Source organism: Carassius gibelio, chromosome B8 (genome assembly GCF_023724105.1).
Source record: "Carassius gibelio isolate Cgi1373 ecotype wild population from Czech Republic chromosome B8, carGib1.2-hapl.c, whole genome shotgun sequence".
Lineage (NCBI taxonomy): Eukaryota > Metazoa > Chordata > Actinopteri > Cypriniformes > Cyprinidae > Carassius > Carassius gibelio.
In genome coordinates, this window is record NC_068403.1 from 11,099,210 (window position 1) to 11,124,914 (window position 25,705).

General features: G+C 37.6%; 1 protein-coding gene across 2 annotated transcripts; it reads left to right on the plus strand.

The window, feature by feature from the left end:
* The first annotated feature begins 390 nt into the window (after nt 1-390).
* On the plus strand, nt 391-25,243 carry LOC127963906 (long-chain-fatty-acid--CoA ligase ACSBG2). Of its 2 annotated transcripts, none has more exons than XM_052564004.1 (15): nt 391-551; nt 11,569-11,707; nt 12,632-12,714; nt 15,350-15,618; nt 17,856-17,944; nt 18,316-18,436; nt 18,763-18,843; nt 18,962-19,111; nt 19,233-19,409; nt 20,215-20,396; nt 21,240-21,482; nt 21,569-21,786; nt 21,932-22,071; nt 23,008-23,254; nt 23,359-25,243. In XM_052564004.1, exons 2-15 carry the CDS (start codon nt 11,592-11,594, stop codon nt 23,475-23,477), a joined length of 2,235 nt encoding a protein of 744 aa, XP_052419964.1. In that variant the 5' UTR covers nt 391-551; nt 11,569-11,591; the 3' UTR covers nt 23,478-25,243. The 2 variants fall into 2 exon arrangements, with proteins under 2 accessions (XP_052419964.1, XP_052419963.1); XM_052564003.1 differs by lacking the exon at nt 391-551 and adding an exon at nt 7,911-8,114.
* The last annotated feature ends 462 nt before the right edge of the window (nt 25,244-25,705 follow it).

Sequence of the window (25,705 nt, forward strand, 5' to 3'; positions counted from 1 at the left end):
GCTTAATATCACAATGAACTTATAAATAAGACCCTGTACGAAATTGTAAAATTGTGCTGGAAACGTACAATGCCTTCGTTTATTCTTTATACTATTTAGATTACGAATGTTTACGTGTTCAGAACCATGATGATCAAAAGTGAATGATGAGTGAAATGCAGTATATTGTGTGAAACTGATTTCTCAGTTTTGTTGTTATTTCCATCACAAGCGCCCCTGATAAAGTTGTTTTAGTTAGTTTACCTGGTTACCAAGGAGAAGGCGGTGTTGATGACGCGCATGCGCGAGTTACTCGGAATATATATAATATCATATTTAAAAGTGAACGGCAGGTGGCGTTTGAGAGATTATTGGCGGTCTCCTCCAGTTAAGTTTATGATCGCTTCATGAGGTCAGCCGGTGTGTGTTTCTTTGACAGTCTCGACTCTCACGCTTAAACAGAAAGAGACACATCCGCGTGCGTTATCTTTCTCTCATCGCGATTCACATCTGACTTCAAAACTTACAGTGACAACTTTAACACCTGGACATCCGGATATTACTAACTAACGGTGAGTATAACATTAAATATCTGGATGAGGATGTATTTGTGAGTGTTATATTAGTGATGCTAAAAATTAAGTCTGCCATTGCTATTATTTACTTGTGTTTACATTAGCCTAGGCTAGACATTCCGGTTGCTTTAGGATTCTCAAGTGTGAACCTTGGAACAAGTGAATGTAACGTTATGCCATATAATTTAAAATCTTTATCGAATCAAAATATGACTTATATATGACATTATATGAAATTAAGTTACATGTAGCTCTCAGCACCTTTTAAAAAAATCACAAAACGGTGATTGAGTCACAAATACAGTTTTTTAATTGCCTGGTAACCCTAGCAGCCACATCCCCTCGAGATTTGTAATACAAACTGACGCGCGTAACCTTCCACCGGAGATGCTCTCTGTCGTGATGGCAGCAGCGCGGAGGATCGGATATACGCTCATCGGTCACGTGATCGCATATGGCTATCCAGAGCAACGCCGTCATTGGCTGGACGAAGGTCTGACTATAGTGGAGAGGAGCATCGTCATCTCTGCAGTGTCATATCAAAGTACCACCGAATTATTTACACTACCCTTGGTACTCATAGGTAGACATGTTTGGCTATGCGTAACTAATGATTCCCGAGAAATGCAAATTGTCACCTAACGGGGTTTCTTGGATAGTCAAATGATGAGATCTTGAGTTAGTGTGTGGTTGTTGATGCAGTGAATTAAATGATCCTCTGCATTCAGAGTGAGTTAACATGCCACAGGAGATCACGGACTGAAAATCAGGTAGTTTACTTGAGGTTTGAGGGTCTGACTCATTCAGTTTTGTGCCAACTGTAGTGCTGGGGATTTTGTGCTGTGGAATCTTATTTATGCCACACAAACAACTAATCAATAAAGTAAATGCAGCTTGCTTTCTCACAATTATGAAATAGTTTCTTGTATTTTACATGTCCAAAATGTAGAGAAAAAGTAGCAGTTAGCTTATTTATTTATTATTTTGTGGTAAAAAAAAAAAACTCTGAATTCTGAAGGGAAAAGTCAGAATTGCGACAAACACTCGTAAAAAAATTGTGGGGGAAAAATCATAATTGTAAATCGAAAATATGTTTTTATTCAATGGCAGAAATAATCCTCTATAGTCACCAGTTCTTTGATTACAAGTGATTTTCTGTTTGTGTGATTTTGGTGGAACCTTTCTTTGTTTAGTGGATCACACTAATAATATCATTGTTCATACCTGAAAAAAAAATCAGTTTATGGAAGTTTAACAGAATGAAAATTAGATTCTTAATGAGTCAACAGAAATACTGTCATGTGTTCTACAACAGTAAACACTGGATAATAACCCATATGGTGGGTTGTGTTATCAGCGTCTGTATCCACTCCTTTGGTAAATGTGTAAATAACATTCAGACAATGACAGCTGGTTCAGATTTAATGGCAAAATGTTAATAATCTTTAGTAAATGGATTACTTGGTAACCTTGGGAAAGGAAATATCTATTTTAATACATACATGCATACATATATACGTATGTATATATTTGACTACATCTTGTGCATTGATTTGCATGGAAAGACACTGAAGGAGGGACAAAGATGTCAATGTGAACTTTAGATGTGTGTCTGAGGAAACTGCGCTTTTCCTGTTTGTGTGTGCAGGAGGAGTTATTTCCTGTTCCTCTAAGTGAAGCTGGGAAATGTGTCATGGGATAAGGACACAAAATTCAGGCTGAAAGAAAAAGTTGGAGTACATCAGTCAGAGTTTTACATGACATGCTGCTTAACTGTAATAATATACACTTGGAATATTTGGTTTCTTGGTTTAGTTTCTTGATGATTTAACATTACCATTTTTTTAAAAAGCTTAACATTTCAGGTCATTTGTGATCAAATAAGATTAAATGAACTGTTGGGGTGAGGTTTACTAAAACTTGTACCATTAAATAACAATATTCGCTGTGCACAAGGACAAAACATGCATGTCTCTATAGTTATGTGCATACTGATTTGTCCTATTCTGTTGCTGCAAAATTAAGCATCTTGCTTCAGTGCATCTAAAGTTGAGATGTAAATCTAGTGATATATATATATATATATATATATATATATATATATATATATATATATTAGGGGTGTAACGGTTCACAAAATTCACGGTTCGGTTCGATACGATACACTGATGTCACGGTTCGGTTCGGTTCGGTTCGATACGTTTTAGATACAGCAAAATGTAAAAACATCTCAACTTTTCAGAATGCCGCAAGCGCACCGCGGGTCATGTGACAAGAACTAACCAATCAGCTTCATCCTTTCCCGTAACAACGTTGAGAGCTCAGCCAAGATGAAGGATCAGCTGATCATAGTTGTATATGGATTGCAATTTTGAAATAAATTTAGTAGCAGAGCTACTGCAAGCGATTTTTAGAGCTGCAAATCCATTTATCCTTCGCTGAAATTTCCGCGTCTCATGGAGAGAGCACGTCATTGTTGCTTAGCAAAGACAGACGCCTCATGAGCGCTTCTGCCCAAGCGCTTTGGAAAGGAGGAGAAAGACGCGCTTAGCGTTTTCCATGCGTTTTTAGGCACGATATGTGAACGGCCCCTAAGGCGCTCGCTCACTCAGCACGCGCTGAAGGCTCGTTGCAAAATGTCGAATGCCTTTAACAGACCAGAAATATAAGATCCTAAAATAACCAACAGGTCTGGTGTTTGGGTTGGATTCCCTGTAAGCTATAGTTTCTAAATGCTGCAGGGATAGTTTGCTGCGTGCATGTTTCTCCTTTTTTTCGTCTTTTCCCAGATAGTACTGACGCATATATCCCAGATATTCCCGCTGGTGTTTTTTTTTTTTTTTTTTTATTCCCGCTGGTGTACCCTGTCATGTTGCAGATGCGACATACCGTTGTTTTTTTTATCCACCACTCTCTTGCCATCACCATTATAGCTTAAAGGGAATCCAAAGTGCACCCAAACACCAGACCTGTTGGTTACTGGAGGATCTTCTTTTTCTAGTCTGTTAAACGCATTGGCCATTTTGCAACGAGCCTTCAGCGCGTACTGAGTGAGCGAGCGCCTGCTGAGTAGCCTAACATAAACATATAAGATGGTGTTTTTTTCTTCTTCGGGAGTGTCAGGGGCGTTGCCTGTTACGTTGTTTGGGTTATTGGGCTACCTTGTTGAACGCATATCATTATATTTCTCTCTCTCTCTTTTTTTTTTTTTTTCAAATATAATTAATTACTCCAACGAACCGTTCGGTATACATAATGCGTACCGCGTACCGAACCGAAAGCGTCGTACCGAACGGTTCAATACGAATACGCGTATCGTTACACCCCTAATATATATATATATATATATATATAATGTGTGCAGTTTCGACATGCCTGTGCTAAACTAAACTAAACTAACCTTTGGGGGCAGAAGCCTGCACTTCACATATATTTATTATCTTTTTACATAGAGGTTCAAATGTCTCACCAAGTTTACATAATTTGATCAAAAGACAGTAAAAGCAGTTTGTGACTGTGACATATTATTACAATTTAAAAGGACTGTTTTCTATTTGAATATATTTAAACATTTATTTTATTCCTGTGATTGAAATCTGAATTTTCAGCCTCATTACTCCATTCTTTAGTGCATGATTCTTCAGAAACCATTGTAATATGTGACCCTGGACCACAAAACCAGTCTAAAGTTGCAGAAGTATATTTTTAGCAATAGCCAAAAAAACTTTAAAAATTGTATACGTCAAAATTATTGATGTTTTCTTTTATGCCAGAAATCTTTAGGATATTAAAGGTCCCCTTCTTCGTGATCCCATGTTTTAAACATTAGTTAGTGTGTAATGTTGTTGTTAGAGTATAAATAAAATCTGTAAAATTGTAAAGCTTTAAAGGGACAATAAGTAACTTTTTAGGTATTTTATTATCTAAAATCAATATTTTTATTCATAAATATGCCCTCAATGGTGTACAAATACCTATGCCAATGTTTAAACTAATCCTTGTAAATGAAGAATTTATTATCTTTATATACATGGGATGGGTAGGTCGACGGAGGCTTCCATGTAGTTCTGCCATCTTGCAAAACTATAATAGCAGAGAGGGACAAAAAGTACTAAGCCAACGCGTTTCCACAGCGCGTTTTCGGTCAGAGCCAGAAACGCAGGTGCAGAGCAGTGAGAGGCGCTTGAAACTGCACCGGCAAGTTTAAAAGTCTGGATTGCATTCTTATTATGGACCATACATATGCCGCGCCACAGGCATAACTACTAATTACAATATTTCATGTTTTCCACAGTCAGTAATTCATACTGTAACATTCGTTTGTTAGTTGTCATGTTGCAGTTTGTTTTTTTTATATCTAACAATGCATATAATTCAGAAAATATAACGAATAAATTAGACATAACCACAGGAGAAGAAAACATCGTCGAGACGCTGAAGTGGCCAGTTTTCTTCGCCAAAACAGTCAAAAATAGAACGTAAAAGGAAACGTGACCATAGATTACAGAAAACAAGAGTTAATGTCGGGGAAGCTTTTTCTAGGTGGAAAGAGCTAATGCTTAATAAAGATTTCAAAAGAGACGCTGAAGTGGCCAGTTTTCTTCTCGACAGGTAAGTCAGTGTTACAGTCTATATTATAATATTTTTTTTATATCTAACAATGCATATAATTCAGAAAATATAACGAATAAATTAGACATAACTACTAATTACAATATTTCATGTTTTCCACAGTTAGTAATTCATACTGTAACATTCGTTTGTTAGTTGTCATGTTGCAGTTTGTTTGAAATAACACACCTGTTCACCTGAAGGAAAACTCGACGAAGTGCTATTAGAAGACATCCTGTCAAAGCTTTTTGGTACATATCGCCTACCGTAGATGCAACGCGCATTTGAAAACGCGAGGCGCTGGAGAGCAAAATTAGTTTGAATGCAAAATACAATTTCACCACTAGATGGGAGTAATTCCTACTTAGTGTCCCTTTAAGTTCAATGCCAAGCAAGATATTTGATTTAACAGAATTCGTCTACAAAAAACAACCTGTTTGGACTACAGCCCTCTAGTTCCTGTAGTAATGACGTCACTAAAACAGTTTTTTTGACTAACCACCGCCCACATGAATTCACAAACTGGGGGGCGTGGCCTTTTTGCGCTCCGACGGAGAAGTAGGAAGAGCTTGTTTGTTTTTGTCGCCATGAAGTTGAAACGCTGTTTTTTTTATATTGGAGTCCAATTATCTTTGTTTGGGCTTCCCAGGAACACTGTACTTCGAGATTAATGGTTACAATTTATGTTTAACTCGGTTCCCGAAAATTATAATCCACATGTAAAACTATGTGCAGTTCATTTTGCTGAGGACAGTTTGCTGAGGACAACTTTCTCAATCTCAATCAGTTTAATGCCGGATTCGCACAAAGATTATTCTTGAAAGATGGAGCAGATCCCTCTTTGTCTGGAGAAGGCGTTGTTTATGGACCACAACTGGTAAGTGTATTTTATTATTTAAGTTGGTGCGTTTAATAGTTTCTGTAACTTATTAGACAAAGGGAAACGCCGTTTAGCTTTGTTAACTAGATGTTAGGGCTGTGCAAAAAAACGAATGCGATTTTCATGCGCATCTCGTCGTCAGTAAAAACGCTCCTGTGACTATAAATACATCTCCAGCACGTGCGTTCTAGCCCAATCATGTTACCAGGAGGGCAGCCTGCTCTCAGGTGCTGTCGAATCACAACACAGGAACCGCTGGCCCAATCAAGAACCCGTTACGTATTTCTGAAGGAGAGGCTTCATAGAACAAGGAAGACATCAGCCCGTTTTTATGCAAGGTGAAAACAGCGGTACACAGATAGGTGAATTGTGTGAAAAATACTGTTTTTTTTTACACGCGAAACATGAACACATGTTATATTGCACATTGTAAACACAATCAAAGCTTCAAAAAAGCGCATAAAATGGGACCTTTAAGTAAAGATCATGTTCCATTAAGATATTTTGTAAACTTCCTACTGTGAATATATCAAAACCTAATTTTTGAGTAATATGCGTCACTAAGAACTTCATTTGGAAAACTTTAAAGGTGATTTTTCCCAGTATTTAGATTTTTTTGCACACTCAGATTCCAGATGTCTCTGCCAAATATTGTCATATCCTAACAAACCATATATCAATGGGAAGCTTAGTAATTCAGCTTTCAGATGATTAATAAATCTCAGAAATTGACCATTATGACTGGTTTTGTGGTCCAGGGTCACATATGCTTATATGCTTAAAAAATATTTCATAATATGATTGATGTTGAAAACAGTCACACAGCTTGCATTTCTGTGGAAGCCAAGATGCTTCAATGAACAGCATTTATTTGAAATATAAATCTTTTTTTTTTTTTTTTTAGTGTAAAGCTTTTTTCTGTGATTTTCAGTCAGTTTAATGCATCCTTGATGAAGAAAAGTATCAATTTCTTTAAAAAAATACAGTTAACAGAAACAGGAACCTTTTTGCTAATGAAAATCAAAGTTTGTGTAATTTGCATAGCAGTGAAACACATGTAAATAGAGCAGACCATCTCTGAAACTGCACAAAACTTTCCTTACTAAGTTCCTAGTTTATATGTCAATGTCTGAAAAAGTCTCACATTTATTTCTTCCTTCCTAGAACCTCACCTCATTAGCTTTTGTAAAATAAACAATCAAGAAATACAGGGCAAAGCTGTCAGTCACATACAGTACAGTTTTATTGTATTCTGAGTCATTTATCTACTAATATTAGGCCATCTAAAGCAGCTTCAAGTTTATTCTGACCTAATTCTGTTCTTGTTTCAACCCCTACTAAACTTGCACAGCACACTGTATACACATCTATGTAGTGCTTTTTTTTATTTCTCATATGAGAACAGCTCATTTCAGGAGACATTTGCTTGCACATCTCTTTCCATATTCAGTTTTTGGCTTCTTTGGTTAGATGAGATGAACTATTGAAGGTCAGCTAGATGCACTTGTGGGTGTTCATGCAATGAACGTTGCAAAGCTCAAGTAGACTCATGTATGTTAATGCACAGCAGCACAATATAAGCATTATTACCGCAGCGTGTAAACGGGACAGATGTGTGTTAGTGGGTTACGTGTTTATAGACTGATGTCAGTGCAGCTGTGCTGTCTTTTGTAAGCTTATCTGCATTGGTTTCTAACGGAAGAGTGAGAGTGGCGCGCATGTTTTAAAGCCCCTCCCCCTCCTTGCCTTCAGTGGGTTGGTATGCCCTTATATGGGGGAAGAGTCTTGTGGTGTGAGCCAATTCAGCCAATCAGAGCAAGAAGAGTGTTGTTGGCGAGTGGAGGGTGGAGAACACTGTAGGGGGTGATGGTGCCGGTTGAGGGTGTGGTTAGGAGGAGGGGAAAGCTCTGTGTTTGAAAATGAATGTGCTACATACACATTTGTAGGGCGTGAGTAAGCGGCCATCATTTTGGAGTTAGGCTTTAAAGAAACCTCTGAGACGGGCATTTCAGCTCCTGATACGGAAAAGCCAAAGACAGAGCAGCGATTTCAGCCTGTAAAGATGCATTGTAAGTCCATTTTTGTTTTTAATATGTTAAATTATGGTTTTATAGCTGCTAAAGTTGGTGAGGATGAATCACAGCCCTAAATACTGTGAGTTATTTTCTAAGGCAATAGATCTGTGTTTGTGATACGTTTATGATTTTTGGTATTTGATGTGTTTAGAGCCTAATGCATGTGAATTGTGATATGAATTTAGAGGCGTGGCCTCGTTTATTCCGGGTAAGATGGTTTTTGCATATGAGCAATTTGGTTTCAGTGGAAATTTACATGCCTATATTTGTCAAACACAAGCTTCTTATTGAGAATAAATGAGAAAATGGGCTCTGGAAACTTTTTAAGTGTCCTCTTCATCCATTTGTGCTTCCGAGCAAGATTGCCGCTCTCTGTGCCGGCATACAGATGGTCATTTTTCGGGTGGGGGCTGAGTGTAGCAGACAGTTGCTGCCAGCATCAGCTGTGGAAACCCCTCCTTCTCTTGTCCTTTCGTTGAGTCCTGTATGTTAATACCGGCTTGGGCGGACCGGTAGAAGCATCAGTAGTAAATTACAGGATGTTTGTGTTGTCTGAGGTGTGGCTGACGTGGTTTGCAAAACCCTTGTGAACACTCAAGGACATGCTGTGCTTATATTCTCCCATCATTCCACTGGGTAGACACACTTGTAATAGCATATGTAATGTTAATTGTGTCTGAAAAATTGAGGACAGAAAATATAAACCAAGCTTGTCCAATTGTGAGGTGTTAATGATTTGAGAATAATCACTGTTTATTATTAACTATTATAAATCCATCTGAGCTGAGGATTTGTCCTAGAATAAGTCAAAATATGATTATGAATAGTATATCAAGAGCTCATCATGAGTCATTCATTGTTTTGCTGGTGAATCATATTACTTAGTGTGTACTTAAATGTTTAGTCCTGCATTAACTGTGTCTGAGTGATTGTGAATTGTGTGCAAGGAAGATGTTGAACACACACCCTTTAAAATATATATTTTTAAAATTATTAAGGCTGCGTTTATTTGATCAGCATTGCAGTAAAACAGTCATGTGGAATGTTTCAATTTCTAATAACTGTTTTCTATTTGAATATATTTTAAAATGTAATTGATTGCTGCGCAGCAAAGCTGAACTGTCATCACTCCAGTACAGTGTCACATGATCATTCAGAAATCATTCTAAGATGCTGATAATTTTTTTAAACAGTTGCGCTGACAAAAGAATAGCATCTGTTTGAAACAAAAAATCTTTTGTTCCATTATAAATGTCTCTATAAATGTCACATCTGATCAATTTAATGCAGCATTCTAGATAAAATAATGAGTTAAAAAAATCCATATCTAAGCTTGAACTGTCAGTGTAGATCTCAGGTTGAGGCCAGTTCTACTGATGCAAATTCACCTGGAATGTTGACAGAAAGTCCCTCAGCAGCCCAGAGTGGAAAATACAGGACTACTGGAATCCACAAGCACCAAGATGTTCCTGGACACCACATGGGGGTTTTTGAGCTATATATACACTGTACAGACATTTTGAGATATGATGGACATTATTAACTCAAGGATGAAATTTCAACCCGCTGAACATCAGCTGATATATTAGTCATTAGGAAAGAAATATGTTGTTTTTGTCAAGGCCATGTAGCACTATGAATGCAGTACATCACTGCAGAGTGAACACGGCCGCATTTTCACAGCTTTGGACTGATCACACGACAGCAGATGGCTGATTTAGATAAGATACAGAAATGTGCAGAATAAAGATGTGTATTTCTAGATAATGAGATGACTGGTAGTATTTAAGCCTTTGGAAAGTCAGGTATAACGTAAAGGTTGCTTGAGTTCTAAAAATCCAGATAAATGTCAAAACTAGCTTACAGTGTAGTGTGGGAATCTTATGAATGTTCTAAAATGCTGATCAGTTCCATCCTCACCCACCAGCTACAAGACACAAGGGAACATCAGTCAAACCAGCAGTGAGACGCAGTGTCACATGGGTTCAAAAATCTCTTCAAAATGACTTCTTTTGAATTTTACCACTGTGCTTTGAGTTTCCAGACAAGGGAGTCTATGAGGATGTTATCAGGCGGGCTGACGTCAGCCAAGACAAGGATCTGTATCCGCTATTGTTGAGTGCATGCTGAGAGTCAGCTGGGGCTGGAAGAGGTTATTTAGTGTCTGTAAGGATCTCTTGCCATGGCACCTGCTGAGGGCAGATGAGGACGGCTCTGCTGGGAGGGAAGTTGCCAAGGTGCATTGATTGGAAAAGAGTGGAAGGAAGAGGCTAAACCATTCTATGTACTGACAGTAAAATACATATATTTTTCTGAAGTTAAAGATGAAAACGGGTCAAAGCTTTAAAACAATAAGTAGACACCCACTAAAATGTCATTCAGTGTAACAATAATTTATATACCAAACAATCTTGTCAGTACTATGACAGTACTTGTTGCTCATTACTGTAAAAAGTCACCATATTTATAATTTCACCCATAAAAGCACCCAAAACCAAAACCTTTGTGCAGGAACTCATGAAGCATCAGGTTTGATGAATAGCACCAGGTTTGTTTTTGATGCCCTGGGTTTATTTTAGACTCTCACTTTGTTCGGTACATCTGAAAGCCTGTTTTTGTTTGCGCTGGGAATTTCTAATTGTTCTCTCATGAGCCCTCATTACAGAAGGGCGGCAGCATCACTGGCATGTGTTTTCATGGCAGCGGTGTGTAAAAACAACATGCTGTTCTAAAGGTGCTGACTTCTGGCTTTGGAATGGAGAGGGCAGAAGATAATGTAATGGTGGGCAGCAATATTTTTCCGGGCATAGTGACACGTTTCCTTTTTTCGGAAATGATACCCTTACTGTTTAGTCCACCCTGAGAGATAAGGAGCCAGAGGCCATGTTTGGAAATTTTGCTCTTCCTGAGCAATTGACCTTTTTATGGTTTTCATAAAAGGTTGTATAAAATGAAGTGAAGGAAACCTGATTTTGGATAACTGCTTTGATTGAAGGGAGGAAAAAAAAAAAACGTATGTTGATTTCATATGGGGAAACCCTACTGAAGAAAAGGGAAGACCCTGTCTGTTTAGATAATTTTCATAAGTTTTTGGCCATGTGACTCTCACATACCCATTCATGTGCTTACTTTAAGATTCAGGCCTTATGACTCAACATCACTATTCACTGTTGAATTGTTTAGCTAAAATTAGCTGTTGTTCATGCTTACTTGAGCAAGAATTTTCTATAAATATTGAAAATCAACTTAATATAATGTAAAAAGCATTCATTTATTTTCGATCAGTTATTTTTATATTTTTTTATTTTATATATGTCTCATTTGTAGTCATTAAGTTGTATATATCTGCTACAGGCCACCGTTCTCTAGATAATTAGACTTTAGGCACTGAGGAAAAAAAAAAAGCGGTTAAGTGCTACTCCTTACACTCTGTGTCTGTTCTCATTAGTGACTGCGTGTGAACCTACAGCCATGTCCACAGCTATAGTGATGGAGCATTCAGGAGCTGATGCCAGCCTCCTCCAGTCCTGTGGAACAGCAGACAGTCTCGCCTCCCTGGAAGATGCCACCGCCGAGTCCACAGCAAAGTCAGTTCCATTTCATTTCTTGTTTTGTGTGCAAATACACTTGGATGCATGCATGCATACTAGGTCAGGTCTGCAACTAAATTTCCATGGATATTTATACGTACGGTTGATTAGCCATGTTAGTTTTGTGTTTGTAAACCTAAAAAAAAAAAAGTAGTGTTCCTGTAGCTCAATTGGTAGAGCATTGTGCTATCAAGGTTGGGGGTTCGATTCCCTGGGAACACATGATGATAGGTAAAAATTGATAGCCTGAATGCACTGTAAGTCACTTTGGATAAAAGCGTATGCTAAATGCATAAATTTAATTTGAATAAAAAAAAAGAAGGCATGTGGGATTGTTGTCACTGTATTAAAACTGGTTGTGTGCCATGCCAGGTTCATAAAATAAAGATACTTTTAACATAATAAATAACATCAATACATACTTACATCACTTTTTATGTCCTTACAGTTGTTGTGTAAAGGAAGTGAAATTAAATATTATCTGGGAAAAGGAAGTAAAATAAAATAGAAAATAACTATTTTGTTTTTATACAACAGTATTTATTTGAAATATTTGTGTAACATTAAAAATGTCTTTACTGTCAAAAATCACTAACTTTTGGACATAAGTGTATGTCAGGCTGTATGAAATGCAGTACATTTTAAGAATTTATTTTAAAAGCACTGATAACATTGACAATGAATTTCACATAGACGAACAACGTGTCATGTGACTTCACTGCAAGGTAAATGTAATCAACCCTTATATGCACATAAGACCATAAGTTTTGCACTTTGGTGGAAAGACATTAACACTCATTTGATCTGAAGCTCACAGAATAATGTAAATGATGTAAGGTGATGGGTCTGAGAGAGAGATTTAACTATTTAAACGCCAGAATGTTGCTTGTCTGGAAAAGTAATTATTCGATTTCCTCACAGTGAGTCATCGGAGGAGGAATCAGCATGTGCCAGAGAAGAGCAATCAAATACCAAAGCCCAACAGAGCACACACACAGAATCAGGTGAGCTCACACACTCTCGCAAATCACTTTAAACTCACAAACACTTGGGTGAAAAGTCTAGAACACGGTCCCACTGTCTTACAAACAAACATACTCACTTATTCTCCCTCATACACGCACACATGACCATAGCAGCCATTTTGAACACATGCCATTTACATATTTTTAAGGCCCTAAAACCACAGTGTGTGCATTCAGTTCTGCACTACAGATAAAGAGCAGAGCGATGGAAAGCTGGCCAGAGCACTAACCCACAACTTGCAGCTCAATGTTTCATCGGTGTGTTCATCACGAAAACTTGTATGCAACGTCAGCTTTTGGAGAACTTGAGATCAGTAGGGCTTTGAGTAGTGAGTGCTCAGAGGAAGTGTTTAAAAGGAAGTTGCTGTCCCTATGCAAACTTACTTCCCTTTCCTTTAGACCCGTTGCAGGATGACAGTATTCTTATAGGAATTTTTTCAGTCACATGTGACTTAAACAGTTTCATTGCAATTTGAAAGCAACCCATGTGTGAACTTCCAGAAGTTTCATCGCTCTGCTGTTGTCTGTCATGTTTAAATAAGATAAGAGCTTTGAATGAGGTCATCAAGTCACATGACCTTGGATTACAGGTCAAGCTGCTGTGATGGCTTTGTTTATCATTTCAAACAGTTTTGCAGAAGTCTGCAGATAGTTATAGGTATCAGACTGATGCTGCACAGGATGTTGTACAGTTATAGGGTGTCTTTCTTCCCCTTTCATGCTCACCTGCAAAATCAGTCAAGATCAAATCCTGTTAATATTATTTTCTTCAACTATTTTTGTTTTTTAATGTGAAGTTGTAATGTAATTGTAAATGTAATTTCTGCTCCATTTTTCTAGTGAAAAAAATGACACACTTCACCTTTAAATTTGAACTGTTCACAAATCAGTTGTGAACAGTGTTGTTTGCATGAAAATAAGTCAAGTCAAGTCTGCTTTATTGTCAATTCTTCCGCATGTACAGTACATACATACAGAGAATCGAAATTGCGTTACTCTAGGACCCTCGGTGCATATAGATAACATTAACAGTAGAGCTAAAAATCTAGATCAAATATAAAATGTAGATACAAGTTACTATACAATAAGGGAATGTAAAAAAAAGACATATAATAAAATTATTAGTTAAAGCAGGACAAGGCACATGGCAGATAGAGTGCAATCAGTGAAGTTAACAAACAGTGCAGATAAATGATTTTTAGGGCAAAAAAGAAGCTTATTCAGTCTGATTAAAATGACAAAGGGCTCGTTAGTATTCTACCAAAAATTCCATCGATTAATCGAGTCGAATCGGGTAAAATGTTTTTGCTTAATTATATTGATGCGATATTGATGTGCACATGTGCAGTAAACCTGGGAGGTATAAAATGTCAGGACACTGGACTTTTATTTTGACGGGTTGACGTACCTTTACTCTTCTGTGTATGTGATGTGACGCTAGTTTTACTAAAATCAAACTGTCAAATGCTCATGAAGTGACTGTCAGAGCAGTTCTGGAGATGTTGTTCATGTGTTCAAGTCTTATTTAGTGGGACAGCAGACGCTGAGCGTCACGCGCGCTTCAGTGTGTGTGATGAAGGAAGACGCGCTTCTGCTCCATTCATTAACAGAGACACACAGAACATGCAGGATAGACTGTTCCCGCTTAATATTTACAGATATTAGTCCATATCGTGATTTTATGTAAGTGCAATGACCTATTTTTGATTAATTCATTCAAAATTTGGCAAACTTCATTTCATTCCGTGTTAAACTGTAAATTCCATTTTTATGACTGGATTCCGCGATTCCCTCCACGTTTTCTGCATCGCGGAAATCATAGAGCCCTAGTTGTAGTATGCCAGCTCTATCTTGCAATGGACACACGCCACAACGTTCTCTTTACGTTTGCCCGCGCCCTCAAATCAAAACACTGCTGACTCCTTGCAGTATGCGATTTCGGACGCAGCGCTTTTGTCTCCTTCCGCTTTGTGGGTGACGTAAACGCATTCTGTCACATAAAAAAAAATCATTGCGAAAGAACCTGACTTGAGATTTCAAATAAATTAAAAGAGGCTTTGAGGCAGAGGAATTTGCATCGATCATTTTTTGTAATCGAGTTACTCGAGGAATCGTTTCAGCCCTACTGATATGTGCTCTGCTTTTGAAGCCTCATCAGAAACTCTGTGCTAGTGTGTGTATACTAGATACTAGTGATGAATGGGGTGAAAGTGTGTGCAAGTAAATGTCCTGATAGTGTGTCACTAAAACATTTGATCTAAAACAGACGCTGCAGCAGAAATTCTTCATCGTCTATGCAAACGAAAAGACCACACAGACGCTTCAGACTTTAGAAACTGTGCAGAGAAACACACAACATAGATACTAGAACAGATTTTACTAACAATACAGTTTTACTGTGTTGATCTTTGAATATAATAGTTTATAAGTGTTAATTATTCAGCATTATGTTATATCTCAAAGTACTACCTGATACCATAACTGTACCATGTTACTCATAAAGAACTGATTTATAGGAGGTTGTCTGGTTACAGTTGTGTGATTAAATGATAATCAGACAACACTGCAAGATAAACAGTTATTAATGGCAATAAATTGCTGTTCCCTTTTGTAGGTGCCACCTCTCGTCCCAACTCACTCTCCCTGCCCGCTAAGGGCACAGAGCTCTGGACGACACACAGGGATGGAGAGGTGAAGCTCAGGATGGGTGAGTCCGGCCCTGAGGCTGAACCCCCGTTGACTGTGAACCAGATGTTCACTTCTACAGTCCAACGCTTTGGCAACTACAACGCGCTGGGCTGGAAAGATGGAGAGCAGTGGAAAACCATGACATACAACGAGTACTACAAGTCTTGCCGCACTGCTGCCAAGAGCTTCCTCAAGGTGAGGACTGTTAAATCAGGTTTTTTTAATATACATACTATTTTAACAAAATATCATTGCCAGTTAGACTGACTTGTAAACCAGCAAAAATGACATCAGTGTTAAATACATAACTCAGAACCAATTGTGACTGACTGGCAACCAGCCTAAAACTCTTTCACACTGATACTGTTCAGCCCTAATCATAATACAGTTGGCAAACATACTAAAGGTGAGAAATATTAACAGGCTGAGTTTTGAGCCCAGCACCAAGGTAGCATAACCGATTTGACCCATGACTTTCTATTGTTTAGCAATTGAGTAACTCTATTAATTTCCATTATCTTCTTGCTGTCACTATTGAGATTATGGCTGTGTGTATATGCCTTACAGTCTTATCTTAAATGACTCGGTAATGTCCCTGATAAAAGGAAAGTTTTTATGTCAGAGGTACCTGATAACAAACACTTAAAACCTTATAAACACACATAATCTGATGTAACTGTTATTGAGATCACAGACAGACCTCATGCGATCACTGTTGTGTCCTTGAATAAAGCATTTGACCTCAAGTTACCTCAGAGAGAAAGTGCCAGCAATGAGGGCTCTCACTGTGTGATCAGGCGTATGGGATGAGTACTGGTCGTATTTCAATTTCAAAAGACAGAAATAAAAACATATTTTGAATGAAGAAAAATAATACCTTATGGTAATGAAAATTGTTTATTTACATCCACATTAAATTAATAAGTATTAGGATGGATGTTCTAAAATGGGCTTCATTTTCTTTATTAAAAATATATAATTTCATATTTTGCCTTTTGCTTTTGGTGTGTAATATGACCTGGACATGTTTTTGAATTGTGCACAACCCAGTCAGAGCCAGATTTGAGGATATTTGGCCACAGTACCTGAGAATAGTTTCTCTCTCCAGCTGGAGGCTCTTGTTTATCGTCTTCAGTTTTTCCATGCCCTAATCTATGGATGAAGTTCAACTCCCAGCTGGCCAGGTTCTCTCTGTGGGGAACAGGACGTCATGCCTGGCGGCCAATGTGGGCAGATTTCCATGGTTTTGTTTATGAAGAAACAAAAAGGAGTTTAACTTGAACCCTGCGGGAGCGGTTCAGATCGAGTTGTGTATACCCTAGGCCAGCGGTTCCCAATCACAGTCCTTAGAACTTTTCTGGACCTTGTCAGTGTCACTTGGCAATCTATAGGACAGTCATAAGTATCCCGGTTTTCAACCATAATATTTTAAATTGTGTTCCTAAGACGAACAAAGCTTTTACGGGTTTGGAGCAACATGGGGGCAAGTGTTTAATGACAGAATTTTCAGTTTGAGGTGGAGTATCCCTATTAACACACTTGATTCCTATAACCAGCTCATTAGAACATGAACTGTGTTCCGATAGATATGATTCCTACACAGTTGTTTATTGCCCTCTACTCCAAGCAGGAGAGAAAACATTGAAGTTTTCTTCACTTCGGAACATTTATTCATGGAATTTGTGCAGCGCAGCTTTTTCACACACAGACTAGTGTGACATCATATACCTCTGTAAATAATACAATTTAAATTCACATCGTACACACTTTAATGCCCTTTGCTCACTGTTCTGGGTGTGTGTGCACTTTGGATTTGTTAAATGCAGAGCACAAATTCTGAGTATGGGTCACCATACTTGGCTGTATGTCACTTCACTCACTTCACTTTTAATGGAACATAAATACTAATTTCACTGGAATCATGGTGGAATATCAGATTATTTACACTTCACATGTATTTATTTACACCTCACTTCTGGTCCAATAGAACAAACATTGTACATGCTAAGAGATGCATATGAAATATGCAGAGAAGGGGGAGCAAGGACTGGGATTGGGAAATATGACCTAGGCAGTAATAAACACAAAAAAATGACATCAGGAAAGAGGTGTTAGATGAAATGACAATGCGTGGTAATTCGGCTGATGTGACTTTAATGTACGTACACAAACACGGTTAAAACACTGAGCACTGGAATGTACCAAACTGCTTTACAAATTGTTTATCTACAAGTCTTCTTTCAAAACATCTTAAACTGATAAAAGGCGGTATTTACCTAAACATTTATTTAACTGCAAAAATGTGGGACTTCTTGGAATACTTAAAAGTGATAACTAAAACAACTTCATCTTTTACATGCAAGCTATACATTATGCTTCGTAAAATTTTGGTTTGAAATGTTCACGTGCTAACTGTGTGTATATGTTCACAGCTTGGTCTGGAGCGGTACCACGGCGTCGGTATCCTCGGGTTTAACGCGGTCGAGTGGTTTATTGCTGACATTGGGGCTATTTTAGCTGGGTAAGTGTTTATTGTTAGGATGTTTTACATTCTGTCCTTTATGAGTCTTCAAATCATCCTTAAACATACATGCATTGTGCTGTCATAACTCATGATCAGAACATGCCCGTGTTTGTCCCAAACAAAGCTTTAATCATTTTCATCAAATAGTGCCATAAACTGTCCAGCTGCCTTTATGACTTTACTGAAGACGGATGATTGAAACACAACCTGTACTTGTTAAACAGCATCACATAGTCTGGGTTGGTAAACATATAGGTGGAGTCAGAATGGTGGGAATGTTGTTAATGTTTGAAGTTGTTTCCTGCTGAAGGTTACATTTTTAACTGACTTAAGGATGTTTACTGAGGGATTCTGTATGCTGTTGGCAGGGGGTTTGCTGTGGGCATCTACACCACCAACTCACCCGAGGCGTGCCAGTATGTGGCGGAGAACTGCCAGGCCAACATCCTTGTGGTGGAAAACCACAAACAGCTTCAGAAGGTCTTGCAGGTAATGAGAGTGTAGGACCTATATCCAAATGAACCCATCTAGAACCTTTTCTAAATACACTCAGATCAGAACTTATATCTACACTACTATTCAGAAGTTTTTACACTGTGACATTATTTTTAAGGCAGTTAAAAACATGTATCCCCCGAATCTTATATTTCATAAATGTTAATTACCCTGCCTTTTGTCAAAAAAAAAAGAAACCGATCCTGAGAATGATCTTCAGGGTCTCTAGTTTAATCAGACATTCAGTACCTGCTGATTAAACACATCTGCTGTAGGATTTTTCCTGATGATCTCTTATTCTGATGTGTGCTACATTTCAGGTCCAGGACAAATTACCGCACCTAAAAGCCATTATCCAATACAAAGATGAGCTGAAAGAGAAAAAGCCCAATCTCTACACGGTACATTTGATTTGTCAAATATCTCAATTCAGCTCTCAGACCTTCATTTTCTGTTTTAGTCCCCCTCCATTACTAATTGAAATCTGACATTTGCTATGTAAATATCCAATGCACATAGTGGGCAGAGTTTATGGACCTGGGCCGCGAAGAGCCTGATACTCAGCTGGATGACATCATCAGCTCCCAGAAACCCAATCAGTGCTGCACACTGATCTACACATCCGGAACCACGGGCCAGCCAAAGGGAGTCATGCTTAGTCACGACAATGTGAGCTGAATGCAAAACATAGCCCATATTTAACCCACAACATCCATAATAACTCAAAAGCAAGGGTTTAGATGAGTCACCAGTCATTCTCAGCACTAAGATGTTCTCTCTCCTACTGTAGCTCACGTGGACAGCATATGCAACTGGCCGAAACGTGACCCTGACAGATGCAGATAAGCTACAGGAAGTGGTCGTGAGTTACCTGCCACTCAGCCACATTGCTGCACAGATGATTGACATCTGGCTTCCCATGAAAGCAGGAGGAGTCACATACTTTGCACAGCCTGATGCACTAAAGGTACCCTTATAGAATTCTCACAACCTTATAAATTACTCTTATATTTATCAAGGAGACCTGAATAAAATACCAAGTTCCAGAAAAATGTTATGCAGCACTGTATCAAATCTGTTTCTTGTGCAACAAATCAGCACTTTAGAATGATTTCTGTAGAATAAGTAATGCTTAACATTCAGCTTTTCCATCACAGGAATAAATAACATGTTTTAAAATATTAAAATAGAAACCATTTAATTTTAGTATTTTGCAATAATAGCATTTTTACTGTGCCTTTGACCAAATAAATGCAGCCTTGGTGAGCATAAAAGACTTCTTTCAAAAACATAAAAAAATCTAGTGTACATACTAGTGAAGGCACTTCCTGTTTTCCTCCCCAATCACTCTGTTTTCTGTATTTAAAAGAAGTTCCTTCTACAGACAGTCTTGTTAGTTTAAACCAACTGTATAATCCTTTTAAAGAGAGTCTTTTGATGAACGTAAGCCTTAGTCATGCAGCTCACTCACACAAAAAGGCTTTTGTGAAGTGTTTCATTTTCAGAAAACTGCTGATATTTTATTAAAACGGCTGTATGATGTGTCTCCTGTGATCTGTAGAAACTGAGCATTTGATGTCTGCTGTTTTATAATAGAGTCATTGATTTAGGATCACAGGGACAGGAATGAATATGACATACCTGCTTGTCTCACCTGATACATCCCTGGGTGTGTCAGCTGATGTTGGCATATACACGTGAACATGAACTCTTTGGCAAACCATGCAGAGACTGCTTACATGCGTATTAATAGAAGTCACTGTATGTTCCAGGGTTCTTTGGCTAACACTCTACGAGAAATACGTCCTACCGCGTTCATGGGTGTGCCGCGGGTGTGGGAGAAGATGCAGGAAAAGATGAAGTCGATTGGAGCCAAATCATCCACCGTGCGCCGAAAGGTGGCGTCCTGGGCCAAAGACGTGGGCATGCAGACCAACCTCAAGAAAATGGAGCTGTATGTACATACAAATACACAGACACAAAACAAGATAGAAACATTTAGACACAAATATCATTATCAGTCAATAACTTATGACACCCATTTTGAACTGCATGTAATTTATTTCACTTATGTAGTTAGATACAAAAGTCTTTGACCACACCGAAAATCTGAGATTCAAAATCTGGTTTAAACCTGTTTTTAGAAAATTAAAACATTTAAAATTAAGAAATCAAATAAATTATTAAAATAAAATATTTATTTATATTAAAAATACTTGTGAAGTTAGATTTCCTTATTTAAATTTTTTTAATAAAAACAATTTGAATCAACTTTTCACCCAAACTGTAATGTAAATAAAATGATTTAAGTTAAATGTAAAAAATTTAATAAATTTGAAAAATGCAAAATAAAGGCAAGTCTAGGAAAGTTCACCTAAGTGGAAAAAATTAAATGCTACAAAAAAGTAAAACATGGCTTCTTGATTCATAAATTTTTAACCTTGTTTTAGAAATTTGAAACTTTTTTTTTTATTTAATAATTTAAATCATTCAAAAAACATTCTAACAATTAATGCTACTTAATAAAATAAAATATTAAAATATTTATTTTATTAAGAATATCTGTGATGTCAGATTTCATTCTTAAATAATAAAATACTAATAAAAGCTTTTTAAACTTTAAGCAAACTTTATTCTGCTAATATTGAATAAAATCTAAAATTATATTAAATTAGAAAAAAAAAAACAGATTTGTTACGTGTATCGATACATCACTTAATGACATTTTGTAATATGAAATAATGTTAGTATAAATTGTTGGCTGTTTTAATTAAGAGAAACGGTCTTGTGTCCTCAGTAATGGCACCCTGTCCAGAAAGCCATTAAACTATCGACTTGCGAAGCGTCTGGTGTTCCGGAAGGTTCGGAAGGCGCTGGGACTGGATCGCTGTACGAGGTGCTACACGGGAGCAGCTCCCATAACCAAAGACACCCTGGAGTTTTTCCTCAGTCTGGACATTCCTCTGTTTGAGCTCTATGGCATGAGCGAGAGCTCTGGACCGCACACCATCTCCGTGTCCGATGCCTTCAGACTCACCAGGTACTGAATCCTTCATTCGATTAAAGCTAGTTCAGTCACTTCAGCATGAACTTCTCATTTATTTCTCACTTGCATCTCTTTCTCAGCTGTGGAAAGGTGATTCCAGGCTGCAAGACAAAGATCTTCAACCCTGATAGCGATGGCAATGGAGAGATTTGTTTCTGGGGCCGTCATGTGTTCATGGGCTACTTGAATATGCTTGATAAAACCGAAGAGGCTCTGGATGCAGATGGCTGGCTGCACTCGGGTGACCTCGGAAAACACGACCAGGATGACTTCCTGTTTATCACCGGACGCATTAAAGGTAATGACCATCAGTCGAAAACAGATTTGTGCTTCCTCTTATTCACTGAAACTGAAAGCACTGGGCAGTTTATAATTTCACCTTAACACAGATTTCAGTGTGATTTTGTCTGGTGCTTGTAATGAAATTGATGTTTGTATCCCAGAATTGATCATCACAGCCGGAGGTGAAAATATTCCCCCAGTGCCTATTGAGGATGCTATTAAAGAGGCCGTTCCCCTCATCAGCAATTCCATGCTTATCGGAGACAAGAGAAAGTTCCTCTCCATGCTGCTCACCATTAAGGTATCAGTACTGTGCAGATGACCCCAATATAAACCTGTGTGTTGAGGTTGTCCACTATTAACCTAACGTAAGTGATCTTATCCTCAAATCTGAGCTTTTTTTTTACCAACCATGACTGACAAGTGGTCATGTTTGATTTCAGCTAAAGGAAAAAGTTATTCAACGTTACTGATTCTTTTTTAATGGCCTTCTTGTGTAATCCTGGCCGATGTCATGCTCCCCTGAACATTAATGCTGTAAATCTAATCAGAACATCTCATCCAAAGGCTCTTACAAAAAGATAGTTGGGTTATGTAAGTTTGCGGAGAGATAACATTCATTTTAAAGATGCATGAGTGCATTTTAACTACACTAATGAGATCATATCAGTATAATCAAGTGGAAAATGTTTTAAGTGTTATCAAACAGCAGCCACTGACATCTAGTGGACAGTGAGTGTAACTACATGTTCTTTTGTTTTTCTCGGGATCGCCCCCTGGTGGCAATCAACAGTACTAAAAAGAAAGAAAAAATTAACTAGTGGCGTTTGCTAGTCCCGTACTATTGTATTCTGATATGAATAAAGACTAAAATGGTGTAGTTTTGTTGAGTAACTTACATGATATTAACTTACTTATGTAGGATTTACAGTTTTCACGCAGTGGACAATTAAAAAAAAAAAAACAGTAAAATAAGGGAACCCAAACGCATCATTTCTAAAGACCAAATAACGAGAAACGCTAGCAACTGCATAGCAAATAATAGGACCTTGAGATCCACATATTTGTGCTCTGGCAAATACAACAACACCATCATGACGGAGTGCTTTGCACACTGCGATTTAGCCATAACGTACTTAAATACTGACGGGGAAATGTTTTATTTAAAGACGTATTTAATCGAATATAGACAACTTACCGTTAGAAAATGCTGACGGCTCTTCTTTTTTGCTCTCAGTGTCAGGTAAACAACGAAACGGGCGCTCCCGAAGACGAACTGACTCCTGAGGCGGTGGAGTTGTGTCGTAAACTCGGCAGCAACTCCACGCGCGTCAGCGAGATCGCCGGTGGCCGGGACCGAGTCGTGCACGCGGCTATTCAAGAAGGCATCAACCGCGTCAACGAGAAAGCCACCTCTAACGCCCAGCGCATCCAGAAATGGACCGTTTTGGAGAAGGATTTCTCAATCACTGGCGGAGAGCTGGGTAAGTTTCCTAGTAATTAACTTTTTGTGTGTTATTTAAGGCCTTTATGTGTATTAAGGTCTATATGGGCTGTTTGTTTAGCTGTTTTATACTCTCTCTCACAGGGCCCACGATGAAACTCAAGAGGCCAGTGGTCACGAAGATGTACAAAGACCAGATTGAGAACTTTTACAAAGAAGTCTTGACCCCAGCCACCCCAGACAACCCTTTGCCTCCTAAATAGGTGTCCAACAAAAGGACTTGTCGCCCACTTCAGAGACAGGAGACAAAGGGACTGACATGGTCTAAAAAAAACCACACACTTACACTCAGACCTTGAGTTTTGCTTGTGTCCATTTTTTAGTTAATATTTGTTCAGGGTTTTTTAATTGTTATTTCATACAGTTTACATTTTATTGTATTATAGTAAGAAGGAAAACATGTTTAAAAAAACAAAAAGCCATTTGTGAATTTGACTTTTTTTATTTTATTTTTGTGGTGATGTACTATTTATTTTCTTGCCTAATTATAATCTAGTGTCTTTTGAGCCATGTTCTTGATTTATATGTAAGTGCAGGTGACTTGAATGTCCGTGTTCAAAGATGCCAGTTAATTTATGGTTAAATTTAACAACAAAGTTTTAGAAATCTTAATACCTAGCAAGCAAACTTACACATCAGGCATGACTGAATACTTTGAGAAAAGCATTTTGTGGTTGTGCTCTTTCATCAATGGCACTGCTGCCACCAAAAAGACTGACGGCTTAAAGAAAACTAGTAACAACCTCGAGACGTTCTGTGAAGATCATTTAGCAAGAATCCCGTTATAAGCCATAAATGTTTCTGTTTGTTTGTTTTTTGTTACCAAATGTGTCATTTGAATGTTTGTTTCGCTTATGCAGTTGGATAATTTTGTCATTTGAATTCTTTGTAAAAATTAGTCTGTTATATAATGTAAATAATTAATGCATACATTTGATGCTTTGCTGTGTCAATCCTTAAAGTAGCAAGAGGTTGGATGTCATGCAGTCTCTATGAAAAACCATATAATCAGAATTGAGAGAACAGGTTAATATTTATCTTATGAAAATGGGGATATGAAGGAGCTGGTGTGAGGAGGTCAGAATTTGAGTCACCAAGCTATGTTGCATTATTTTTTTGCTTTGCATGTGCAATAAGGATATTTCGACCAAAAATGTAACAGATTTTTTTTTTTTTTTTATTGTATGCCGCATAGTAAAAACAATAACAATGCAATATAGAAAAAGCATATGGGTTGATCAAAGAGGTTAAATGATCGAACTTTGGAAAGTGCTTATATGACTGCAAATCACTTAATGCAAACCCAAAGATATGATTTTCCCTCTTTAAATATATTCGTTTTATCTAACTAAAAAGCTTTCCTCAAATACTGGACCTGTTACTTCAGTGTGTATACTCTCTGACTGCATAACATGACCACAGCGAGGCCTTTTTGTAAATAAGACATAGTTTAATTTGTGCATGTAATGAGACAAGTTGTTTGCTCGATGAGAATTGGTGAGAATGAAGGTAGAGCTAGTAAGTGATATCCTTTCTTCTATCTGGGATTTCTATTATGGTTTCAACTAAATTACTTTTTCAAAATCTGCTTACATTAAAAAAAAAAAAAAAAAAGTTTCTTTTAAGACAACAATCCTGTGACTGTTTAATGCAAGTCTGATCTAGATTTGGAGCAGCTTGAAGGGCAGTCCATTTAGAAATGTGTAAACATGAACATAATTTGAAGTCTCAGACTGTGAAAGGATCACCTGGTTTTACCTGACTCTGAAAACTATTGAATTGGGTGACAGTTTGTTGTGTAGTGTGATGTTAAGGGTTTCTGAAACGTGCATGTCATTGTTGAAACTGGATTACTGAACCTAGTTGATTTTGGGAGATGAAACTCCAGGATTCTACTTGTATGTATGTATGTGTGAATTATCACTTTACTGGACAATAAATGTGATGTAACCATGATTAAATCTTGAAAGGTCTTGTCCTTTGACTTGAAATGAATATTAATTGGTCACCAGGATCAAAAATAGCTCATAGCTGACTAGCCACGTGCCATGTGTATAGTGTTATTTTAATGGAATACAGCTCGTAACTACTCTTTAAAATGTTTCTATACTTTGGCTAATGTTTTATGATTGTTGTAAGATTATTATTATTATTTTTTTTAATACGATTCAAAATATTAGATCAGATTATGGGCTTGTAATAGTTACAAACCCAGGGTGATTTATTACCACAATATGTATCAGGGCTTCATGAACCTGGGTTAAAAATTGAATTACAAATTAACAAATTAATAGAAACAGAGAGGATGCACTGAACTGATAAAAAGTGGGTGTACAGACATGATAGAATATTAAGATTTTAAATAAATTATTTTAATTCCCTAAAAATTAGTGCTGTCAAATGATTAATCGCGAATAATCACATTAAAAAT